Source organism: Pseudophryne corroboree, chromosome 7 (assembly GCF_028390025.1).
Source record: "Pseudophryne corroboree isolate aPseCor3 chromosome 7, aPseCor3.hap2, whole genome shotgun sequence".
Classification (NCBI taxonomy): Eukaryota; Metazoa; Chordata; class Amphibia; order Anura; family Myobatrachidae; genus Pseudophryne; species Pseudophryne corroboree.
The window spans coordinates 30684356-30696680 of record NC_086450.1 but is presented as its reverse complement, the minus strand read 5'-3'; the positions used below and the strand labels follow the sequence as shown (position 1 = coordinate 30696680).

The 12325-nt window shown below is 43.6% G+C and overlaps 1 protein-coding gene across 3 annotated transcripts in view; it reads right to left on the bottom strand.

Moving 5' to 3' along the window:
* Window positions 1-359: 359 nt before the first annotated feature.
* CFLAR (CASP8 and FADD like apoptosis regulator) overlaps window positions 360-12325 on the bottom strand; it is a 53098-nt gene continuing 41132 nt past the window's right edge. For all 3 annotated transcript variants that reach the window (XM_063932872.1, XM_063932871.1, XM_063932873.1), the window contains exons 8-10: window positions 8390-8474; window positions 1328-1838; window positions 360-607 (exon numbers count right to left, since the gene is read on the bottom strand). In XM_063932872.1, the coding sequence (XP_063788942.1) occupies window positions 478-607; window positions 1328-1838; window positions 8390-8474 (726 nt within the window). In that variant the 3' untranslated portion in view covers window positions 360-477. The remainder of the gene's footprint in view (window positions 608-1327; window positions 1839-8389; window positions 8475-12325) is intronic.

Below are 12325 nucleotides of genomic sequence, written 5' to 3'. Positions count from 1 at the left end.
GTTTCCCCTCCTATGGGTGCTGTGGTACAGGAAATCTAATCTCCTCTATACAACCTGCTTCTGTCTCATCTATACATATATAAACCAATAAAATGCTTTGCATACAGAGCTAAAATATTGGCAAGTGACAAAGGGTGACATTTACTAAGCAGTGATAAGAGCGGAGAAGTGAGCCAGTGGAGAAGTGGCCCCATCAACCAATCAGCAGCTCTATCATTTTATAGTATGCAAATTATAGATGTTACTTTAGTGCTGATTTGTTGCCATGGGCAACTTCTCCACTGGCTCACTTCTCCACTCTTATCACTGCTTAGTAAATGTCCCCCAAAGAAACATAGCTAGGTCTGCTAGCGTGCATGTAAATTACAATGCGTTGGTTATTTTTTATTAGTTATGGTATAAATAAATATTTTAAATAAATACACTAGGAATAAGTTTTGATTATTAATAGACATTTTTTAGAATTAATTCATGTTTCTAATTCGCAGCTGGATGGAGAAAGAGCTTCTTTGTGAGCGTGTGCCGCAGCTGCAGGGAGTACCCCCTTCTCTTACTGTAGATGATGCGATTAAGCTCTGTATGGATATCTTGTATGTCCTGGTGTTTCCTGCAACCAGAACACAGACAGTAGATTAACGGTAACATTATTTATCACCAAAAGCGACAGCAGGATCCACCATCACACACCCCAGCCACCCTAAGGAGCATTCAAGCTCTTATTGCTTACAATCCAGAGTTAAGCATGGAGGGAAACATAACTGTCACAGTACGTAGGGAGGGAAACGTAACTGTCACAGTGCATACTGATTATATGTTCTCACTGGCCCAGATTTATCAAGTCTTGGAGAGTGATAAATTGCATGGTGATAAAGTACCAGCCAATCGGCTCCTAACTGTCCTTTTTCAAACACAGCCATAACATGACAGTTATGAGCTGATTGGCTGGTGCTTTATCACCCTCCAAGGCTTGATAAAGACATTTAGGAAAAGTGGTGCAAAGTAAATCAGTGGTTTGTCTTCAATGGGTACAAGTGGCAAGTTGTACATGGTTGCTATGGAAATCACTTTTTACCCCCTTTGTACCAGTTTTTAAAAGTACAGATATAGGGGGCAATGTATCAAACTTTATAAAGAAGTAAGGCGGAATAGTTGCCCTTAGAACCCAATCAGTTTGTAGATACCATTTTATAGACAACACTTGATAAATGATAGCTAGTAGATGATTGGTCGCCACAGGCAATTGTTCTACTTGACCTATTTAGACTGACTGGTATATCTCCCCCAAAGTGCAGTATAGTCCGCCGCCGCTTCATGCTTCATGCATTACCTTTTCTGCTTGTTACTCAGTAAGTCCACAAGGGACCTCAGGTACAAAGAAGGGGACCCTGAAGACCTCCGAAGCTCCATCTCATCCACTTTACAGTGACTCCAAAAAATGTCTGCTTCATTGGGTATTCTTACGCCCCTCTGAGTCCTCTCTGGGCGTGGTGTGCCTTGACTAAGTCCATCTACTTCCACCAGATTTCTGCCTTCCTCAACATCACTAGCAAAGTAGTTTTGGATAAAGAAAAGTTTTGGTTTTCCGATCAGGTTTGGACAAGACTGTCCCGTGAAAAGATTCTTAATTCTGTCCAGAGAGAGACCCTGTGAGCCACCGTCCACGCAGAAGAGAGAGTCGGCGTTCCCGCAGCTGATCACTATGCAGACGAAAACGTCATGGTGTCTGTGCTGTTCCATCGCGGCCGCCTCCCGCAGGATGGTCTCCACCTCAGCCACCTTCTTATGCTTGTGGAGATTAACAATGAAGTTTAGAGCTAGGAACGTGTGCTCGAGCATCTCTGCGGGAAGATGGGAGGACAAGGTCAGTAGCAGCATAAAACCTAGGGATATACCAGAATGACCTCAGGAAATGGAACGTCAGGGGCCCCATAATATATATATATATATATATATATATATATATATATATACTGGAATACCAGATAGGGGTTCTAAGCGACCTAAGGTGTTTATATATGTCCGAGTAAAATATGTCAATATATATAAATATGTATAAAAATTCGTTTATAAAGATGTTTCTTTAAAGAAAATTTTTTTATAAATTTTTTTTTTTTATTTCACAACACTAGAAATATATTAAAAATACAGTACCAATAAGTATAACACAATAAAAAATAAGAATTTACTTACCGATAATTCTATTTCTCGTAGTCCGTAGTGGATGCTGGGGACTCCGTAAGGACCATGGGGAATAGCGGCTCCGCAGGAGACTGGGCACATCTAAAGAAAGCTTTAGGATCACCTGGTGTGCACTGGCTCCTCCCCCTATGACCCTCCTCCAAGCCTCAGTTAGGATACTGTGCCCGGACGAGCGTACACAATAAGGAAGGATTTTGAATCCCGGGTAAGACTCATTCCAGCCACACCAATCACACTGTACAACTTGTGATCTGAACCCAGTTAACAGCATGATAATAGAGGAGCCTCTAGAAAAGATGGCTCACTACAACAATAACCCGAATTTTTTGGTAACAATAATTATGTACCAGTATTGCAGACAATCCGCACTTGGGATGGGCGCCCAGCATCCACTACGGACTACGAGAAATAGAATTATCGGTAAGTAAATTCTTATTTTCTCTGACGTCCTAGTGGATGCTGGGGACTCCGTAAGGACCATGGGGATTATACCAAAGCTCCCAAACGGGCGGGAGAGTGCGGATGACTCTGCAGCACCGAATGAGAGAACTCCAGGTCCTCTTTAGCCAGGGTATCAAATTTGTAGAATTTTACAAACGTATTTGCTCCTGACCAAGTAACTGCTCGGCAAAGTTGTAAAGCCGAGACCCCTCGGGCAGCTGCCCAAGATGAGCCCACCTTCCTTGTGGAGTGGGCATTTTAAGATTTTTGGCTGTGGCAGGCCTGCCACAGAATGTGCAAGCTGAATTGTACTACAAATCCAACGAGCAATCGTCTGCTTAGAAGCAGGAGCACCCAGTTTGTTGGGTGCATACAGGATAAACAGCGAGTCAGATTTTCTGACTCCAGCCGTCCTGGAAACATGTATTTTCAGGGTCCTGACCACGTCAAGCAACTTGGAATCCTCCAAGTCCTTAGTAGCCGCAGGCACCACAATAGGTTGGTTCATGTGAAATGCAGAAAACACCTTAGGTAGAAAATTTGAGGACGAGTCCTCAATTCTGCCCTTTCAGAATGAAATATTAAGTAAGGGCTTTTATATGATAAAGCCGCCAATTCTGACACACGCCTGGCTGAAACCAGGGCTAACTCGTCACTTCCATGTGAGATATTTTAAGTATACAGTGGTGAGTGGTTCAAACCAATGTGACTTTAGGAAACTCAACACAACATTGAGATCCCCAAGGTGCCACTGGAGGCACAAAAGGAGACTGTATAGGCAGCACCCCTTTTACAAATGTCTGAACTTCAGGCACTGAAGCCAGTTCTTTTTGGAAGAAAATCGACAGGGCCGAAATTTGAACCTTAATGGACCCTAATTTTAGGCCCATAGACAGTCCTGTTTGCAGGAAATGGAGGAAACGACCCAGTTGAAATTCCTCTGTAGGGGCCTTCTTGGCCTCACCCCACGCAACATATTTTTGCCAAATGCGGTGATAATGTTTTGCGGTTACGTCTTTCCTGGCCTTGACCAGGGTAGGGATCTTCAGGATCCGGCATTCAACCGCCATGCCGTCAAACGCAGCCGCGGTAAGTCTTGGAACAGACAAGGCCCTTGCTGGAGCAGGTCCTTTCTTAGAGGTAGAGGCCACGGTTCGTCCGTGAGCATCTCTTGAAGTTCCGGATACCAAGTCCTTCTTGGCCAATCCGGAACCACGAGTATAGTTCTTACTCCTCTCCTTCTTATGATTCTCAGTACTTTTGGTATGAGGGGCAGAGGAGGGAACACATACACTGACTGGTACACCCACGGTGTTACCAGAGCGTCCACCGTTATTGCCTGAGGGTCCCTTTACCTGGCGCAATATCTGTCTAGTTTTTTGTTTAGACGGGACGCCATTATGTCCACCTTTTGTTTTTCCCAACGGTTTACAATCAGGTGGAAGACTTCTGGGTGAAGTCCCCACTCTCCCGGGTGAAGGTCGTGTCTGCTGAGGAAGTCTGCTTCCCAGTTGTCCACTCCCGGAATGAACACTGCTGACAGTGCTATCACATGATTTTCCGCCCAGCTAAAATCCTTGCAGCTTCTGCCATTGCCCTCCTGCTTCTCGTGCCGCCCTGTCTGTTTACGTGGGCGACTGACGTGATGTTGTCCGATTGGATCAATACCGCCTGACCCTGAAGCAGGGGTTTCGCTTGACTTAGGGCATTGTAAATGGCCCTTAGTTCCAGAATGTTTATATGAAGAGATGTCTCCAGGCTTGACCATAAGCCCTGGAAATTCCTTCCCTGTGTGACTGCTCCCCAGCCTCGCAGGCTGGCATCCGTGGCCACCAGGACCCAGTCCCGAATGCCGAATCTGCGGCCCTCTAGAAGATGAGCACTCTGCAACCACCACAGGAGGGATACCCTTGTCCCTGGTGACAGGGTTATCCGCTGAAGCATCTGAAGATGCGACCCGGACCATTTGTCCAGAAGGTTCCACTGTGCGTGGAATCTGCCGAATGGGATTGCTTCGTAGGAAGCCACCATTTTTACCCAGAACCCTTGTGCATTGATGCACTGAGACTTGGTTCGGTTTTAGGAGGTTCCTGACTAGCTCGGATAACTCCCTGGCTTTCTCCTCCGGGAGAAGCACCTTCTTTCTGGACTATGTCCAGAATCATCCCTAGGAACAGAAGACAAGTCGTCGGAATCAGCTGCGATTTCGGAATATTGAAAATCCAATCGTGCTGCCGCAACACTACCTGATATAGTGCTACACCGATCTCCAACTGTTCCCTGGATCTTACCCTTATCAGGGAATCGTCCAAGTAAAGGATAACTAAAATTCCCTTCCTTCGAAGGAATATCATCATTTCGGTCATTACTTCAGTAAAGACCCGGGGTGCCGTGGACCATCCCTACGGCAGCGTCCGAACTGATACAGTTCTGTACCATAACCTGAAATACCCTTGGTGAGAAGGGTAAATTTTGACATGAAGGTAAGCATCCTTGATGTCCCGAGACATCATGTAGTCCCCTTCTTCCAGGTTTGCAATCACTGCTCTGAGTGACTCAATTTTGAATTTGAACCTCTGTATGCAAGTGTTCAAAGATTTTAGATTTTAGATTTTAAAATCGGTCTCACCGAGCCGTCTGGCTTCGGTACCACAATAGTGTGGAATAATACCCCGTTCCCTGTTGCAGGAGGGGTACCTTGATTATCACCTGCTGGGAATACAGCTTGTGAATGGCTTCCAAAACTGCCTCCCTGTCAGCGGGAGACGTCGGTAAAACAGACTTTTGGAAACGGCGAGGGGAATACGTCTCGAATTCCAATTTGTACCCCTGAAATATTATCTGAAGGATCCAGGGGTCTACTTGCGAGTGAGCCCACTGCGCACTGAAATTCATTGAGAACGGGACCCCACCGTGCCTGAACTTGTAAAGCCCTAGCGTCATACTGAGGGCTTGGCAGAGGCGGAAAAGGGTTTCTGTTCCTTGGAACTGGCTGATCTCTGCAGCCATTTTCCTCTCCCTCTGTCACGAGCAGAAAAGAGGAACCCTTTTGTCCGCTTGCCAACCAGGACTGCGCCTGATAATACGGCGTCTTATTTTGAGAGGCGACCTGGGGTACATCCCCTCTTTTAAGGCAATACTTCCAAATGCCGTTTGGAATCCGCATCACCTGACCACTTTACTGGAATAATTGGACAACGCACTTATACTTGATGCCAGTCGGCAAATATTCCGCTGTGCATCATGCATATATAGAAATGCATCTTTTAATTGCTCTATAGGCAATAATATACTGTCCTTATCTAGGATATCATATTTCCAGTCAGGGAATCCGACCACGCCAACCCAGCACTGCACATCCAGGCTGAGGCGATTGCTGGTCGCAGTATAACACCAGTATGTGTGTAAATACATTTTAGGATACGCTCCTGCTTTCTATCAGCAGGATCCTTAAGGGCGGCCATCTCAGGAGAGGGTAGAGCCCTTGTTTTTACAAGCGTGTGAGCGCTTTATCCACCCTAGGGGGTGTTTCCCAACGCACCCTAACCTCTGGCGGGAAAAGGTATACTGCCAATAACTTTTTAGAAATTATCAATTGTTATCGGGGGGAAACCCACGCATCATCACACACCTCATTTTATTTCTCAGATTCAGGAAAACTACAGGAAGTTTTTCCTCACCAAACATAATACCCCTTTTTTTGGTGGTATTCATATTATCAGAAAAGTGTAAACTTTTTCCATTGCCTCAATCATGCAATGTGTGGCCCTATTGGAAATCACGGTTGTCTCTTCACCGTCGACACAGGAGTCAGTACCCTTGTCGGCGTCTGTATCTGAGGTAACGGGCGCTTTAGGGCCCCTGTATGAGACGTCTGGACATGCACAAGCTGAGTAGCCGGCTGTCTCATGTCAACCACTGTCTTTTATACAAAGCTGACACTGTCACGCAATTTCAACAGTACATCCACTCAGGTGTCGACCCCCTAGGGGGTGACAACACTATTTCAGACACTCTACTCCGTCTCCTCATCATTTTTCTCCTCATACATGTCGACACCAACGTACCGACACACAGCACACACACAGGGAATGCTCTGATAGAGGACAGGACCCCACTAGCCCTTTGGGGAGACAGAGGGAGAGTTTGCCAGCACACACCAGAGCGCTATATATATATACAGGGATAACCTTATATAAGTGTTTTTCCCTTTATAGCTGCTGTATTGTTATATACTGCGCCTAATTTGTGCCCCCCTCTCTTTTTTAACCCCTTTCTGTAGTGTAGTGACTGCAGGGGAGAGCCAGGGAGCTTCCCTCCAACTGAGCTGTGAGGGAAAATGGCGCCAGTGTGCTGAGGAGATAGGCTCCGCCCCTTTCTCGGCGTCCTTATCATCCTTTTTCTGTATGTTTTGGCAGGGGTTAAATGCATCCATATAGCCCAGGAGTTATATGTGATGCACTTATTTTAGCCATATAAGGTTTTTTATCGATTTATTGCGTCTCAGGGCGCTGCCCCCCCCAGCGCCCTGCACCCTCAGTGACCGGAGTGTGAAGTGTGCTGAGAGCAATGGCGCACAGCTGCGGTGCTGTGCGCTACCTTATCTGAAGACAGGATCGTCTTCTGCCGCCGATTTTTCCGGACCTCTTCGCTCTTCTGGCTCTGTAAGGGGGACGGCGGCGCGGCTCCGGTGACCCATCCAGGCTGAACCTGTGATCGTCCCTCTGGAGCTAATGTCCAGTAGCCTAAGAAGCCCAATCCACTCTGCACGCAGGTGAGTTCGCTTCTTCTCCCCTTAGTCCCTCGATGCAGTGAGCCTGTTGCCAGCAGGTCTCACTGAAAATATAAACCTAAACTAAAACTTTCACAAAGAGCTCAGGAGAGCCCCTAGTGTGCACCCTTCTCGTCGGGCACAGAAATCTAACGGAGGCTTGGAGGAGGGTCATAGGGGGAGGAGCCAGTGCACACCAGGTGATCCTAAAGCTTTCTTTAGATGTGCCCAGTCTCCTGCGGAGCCGCTATTCCCCATGGTCCTTACGGAGTCCCCAGCATCCACTAGGACGTCAGAGAAATACAGTTTCTCTAAAAGATGACTGTTTTTTTTAAAAGGGAAATGGATATGAATAAAAATCTCAAGTAAAGTGCAGATAGTCTGTGCAAAATACGCTATTCAAATGTGAGAAAGGTTTTTAAGAGTCTTAACTGATGTAGCAGGAGGTCTCTGGGTAAAGGCCTTTACCCAGAGACCTCCTGCTACATCAGTTAAGACTTGAGATTTTTATTCATATCCATTTCCCTTTTAAAAAAACAGTCATCTTTTAGAGAAACTGTATTTTTATTGTGTTATACTTATTGGTACTGTATTTTTAATATATCTCTAGTGTTGTGAAATAAATAAATAAAAATTTGATAAAAAAAAATTCTTTAAAGAAACATCTTTATAAACGAATTTTTATACATATTTATATATATTGACATATTTTACTCGGTCATATATAAACACCTTAGGTCGCTTAGAACCCCTATCTGGTATTCCTATTTCTCATTTGCGGCAACCTACCATTGCCGTTTCTTTAGGGGACAGCTGACGCCCAAATAACTGGGAGTGTTTATTGAACTATTTGGGAATTGTAGTATCACAAGTGGCGCGGCATTCTTTTGCAATCACATATATATATACTGCATCATAAAAAATTCATGCAGCTTTATATGGCGGGATATACGATGCTAGTGAATGAGAGCCACCTACCTGCATCATTTCCCACACAGTCGATGATCAGGCAGAAGCCCATCGACTCCTGCCTCACCAGGTATCTCTCATTACTGATTTCACCCTGCAGAAAAAGGATTTAGTGGCATTAATATATCTGTATGTAGTGTGTATGTGTATAAACAGTGCATCTGGAAAGTATTCACAGCGCTTCACTTTTTCCACATTTTGTTATGTTACAGCCTTAATCCAAAGTGGAATAAATTCATTTTCCCCTCAAAATTCTACACACAATACCCCATAATGACAACGTGAAAAAAGTTTAAGATTTTTGCAAATTTATTAAAAATTTAAAAAAAAACTAAGAAATGTACATAAATATTCACAGCCTTTGCCATGAAGCCCAAAATTGAGCTCAGGTGCATGCTGTTTCCACCGATTCTCCTTGAGATGTTCCTACAGCGTAACTGGAGTCCACCTGTGGTAAATTCAGTGGATTGGACATGATTTGGAAAGGCACACAGTGCATGTCTGAGCACAAACCAAGCATGAAGTCAAAGTTATTGTCTGTAGACCTCTGAGACAGGATTGTCTCGAGGCACAAATTTGGGGAAGGGTACAGAAAAATATCCGTAAATGCAAGAAGTTCGAAACCAACAGGACTCTTCCTAGAGCTGGCAGGCCGTCTAAACTTAGCGATTGGGGGAGAACCAATCTCTAGTATAGGTGATATACAAGTGAGTCCTGTATAGGTGATGTACAAGCGAGTTCTGTATAGATAAGTATGGGTGATGTACAAGCGAGTCCTGTATAGATAAGTATAGGTGATGTACAAGCGAGTCCCATATAGATAAGTATAAGTGATGTACAAGCGAGTCGCATATAGATAAGTATGGGTGATGTACAAGCGAGTCCCGTATAGATAAGTATAGGTGATGTACAAGCGAGTCCCGTATAGATAAGTATAGGTGATGTACAAGCGAGTCCCGTATAGATAAGTATAGGTGATGTACAAGCGAGTCCCGTATAGATAAGTATAGGTGATGTACAAGCGAGTCCCGTGTAGATAGGTATAGGTGATGTACAAGCGAGTCCCGTGTAGATAGGTATAGGTGATGTACAAGCGAATCCCATATAGATAAGTATAGGTGATGTACAAGCGAGTCCTGTATAGATAAGTATAGGTGATGTACAAGTGAGTCCCGTATAGATAAGTATAGGTGATGTACAAGTGAGTCTCATATAGATAAGTATAGGTGATGTACAAGCGAGTCCCGTATAGATAAGTATAGGTGATGTACAAGTGAGTCCTGTATAGATAAGTATGGGTGATGTACAAGTGAGTCCCATATAGATAAGTATGGATGATGTACAAGTGAGTCCCATATAGATAAGTATGGGTGATGTACAAGTGAGTCCTGTATAGATAAGTATGGGTGATGTACAAGTGAGTCCCGTATAAATAAGTATGGGTGATGTACAAGCGAGTCCCGTATAGATAAGTATAGGTGATGTACAAGCGAGTCCCGTATAGATAAGTATAGGTGATGTACAAGCGAGTCCTGTATAGATAAGTATGGGTGATGTACAAGTGAGTCCCATATAGATAAGTATAGGTGATGTACAAGCGAGTCCTGTATAGGTGATGTACAAGTGAGTCCTGTATAGATAAGTATGGGTGATGTACAAGTGAGTCCCATATAGATAAGTATGGGTGATGTACAAGCGAGTCCCATATAGATAAGTATGGGTGATGTACAAGTGAGTCCTGTATAGATAAGTATAAGTGATGTACAAGCGAGTCCCGTATAGATAAGTATAGGTGATGTACAAGCGAGTCCCATATAGATAAGTATAGGTGATGTACAAGCGAGTCCCGTATAGATAAGTATAGGTGATGTACAAGCGAGTCCTGTATAGATAAGTATGGGTGATGTACAAGTGAGTCCCATATAGATAAGTATAGGTGATGTACAAGCGAGTCCTGTATAGGTGATGTACAAGTGAGTCCTGTATAGATAAGTATGGGTGATGTACAAGTGAGTCCCATATAGATAAGTATGGGTGATGTACAAGAGAGTCCCATATAGATAAGTATAAGTGATGTACAAGTGAGTCCTGTATAGATAAGTATAAGTGATGTACAAGCGAGTCCCGTATAGATAAGTATAGGTGATGTACAAGCGAGTCCCATATAGATAAGTATAGGTGATGTACAAGCGAGTCCCGTATAGATAAGTATAGGTGATGTACAAGTGAGTCCTGTATAGATAAGTATGGGTGATGTACAAGTGAGTCCTGTATAGATAAGTATGGGTGATGTACAAGTGAGTCCTGTATAAATAAGTATGGGTGATGTACAAGCGAGTCCCGTATAGATAAGTATAGGTGATGTACAAGCGAGTCCCGTATAGATAAGTATGGGTGATGTACAAGTGAGTCCCATATAGATAAGTATAGGTGATGTACAAGCGAGTCCCGTATAGATAAGTATAGGTGATGTACAAGTGAGTCCTGTATAGATAAGTATGGGTGATGTACAAGTGAGTCCCATATAGATAAGTATGGGTGATGTACAAGCGAGTCCCATATAGATAAGTATGGGTGATGTACAAGTGAGTCCTGTATAGATAAGTATGGGTGATGTACAAGTGAGTCCTGTATAGATAAGTATGGGTGATGTACAAGTGAATCCCATATAGATAAGTATGGGTGATGTACAAGTGAGTCCTGTATGAATAAGTATGGGTGATGTACAAGTGAGTCCTGTATAGATAAGTATAGGTGATGTACAAGCGAGTCCTGTATAGATAAGTATAGGTGATATACAAGCGAGTCCTGTATAGATAATTATAGGTGATGTACAAGTGAGTCCTGTATAGATAAGTATGGGTGATATACAAGCGAGTCCCGTATAGATAAGTATAGTTGATGTACAAGTGAGTCCTGTATAGGTGATGTACAAGTGAGTCCTGTATAGGTGATGTACAAGCGAGTCCTGTATAGATAAGTATAAGTGATGTACAAGTGAGTCCTGTATAGATAAGTATGGGTGATATACAAGCAAGTCCCGTATAGATAAGTATAGTTGATGTACAAGTGAGTCCTGTATAGGTGATGTACAAGTGAGTCCTGTATAGGTGATGTACAAGCGAGTCCTGTATAGATAAGTATAAGTGATGTACAAGTGAGTCCTGTATAGATAAGTATGGGTGATGTACAAGTGAGTCCCATATAGATAAGTATAAGTGATGTACAAGTGAGTCCTGTATAGATAAGTATGGGTGATGTACAAGCGAATCCCATATAGATAAGTAGAGGTGATGTACAAGTGAGTCCCATATAGATAAGTATGGGTGATGTACAAGTGAGTCCTGTATGAATAAGTATGGGTGATGTACAAGTGAGTCCTGTATAGATAAGTATAGGTGATGTACAAGCGAGTCCTGTATAGATAAGTATAGGTGATGTACAAGTGAGTCCTGTATAGATAAGTATGGGTGATGTACAAGCGAGTCCCGTATAGATAAGTATAGTTGATGAACAAGTGAGTTCTGTATGGATAAGTATAGGTGATGTACAAGTGAGTCCTGTATAGATAAGTATGGGTGATGTACAAGCGAGTCCCGTATAGATAAGTATAGTTGATGAACAAGTGAGTTCTGTATGGATAAGTATAGGTGATGTACAAGTGAGTCCTGTATAGGTGATGTACAAGTGAGTCCTGTATAGTTGATGTACAAGTGAGTCCTGTATAGGAGATGTACAAGTGAGTCCTGTATAGATAAGTATAGGTGATGTACAAGCGAATCCCGTATAGATAAGTATATGTGATGTACAAGTGAGTCCTGTATAGATAAGTATAGGTGATGTACAAGTGAGTTCTGTATGGACAAGTATCTTCTGTCAGCGATCCCTCTGGCTGCACTGTAACTGCAGAGCGGTACGTCAGCCAGGAGAAATGAGAGTGTGTGC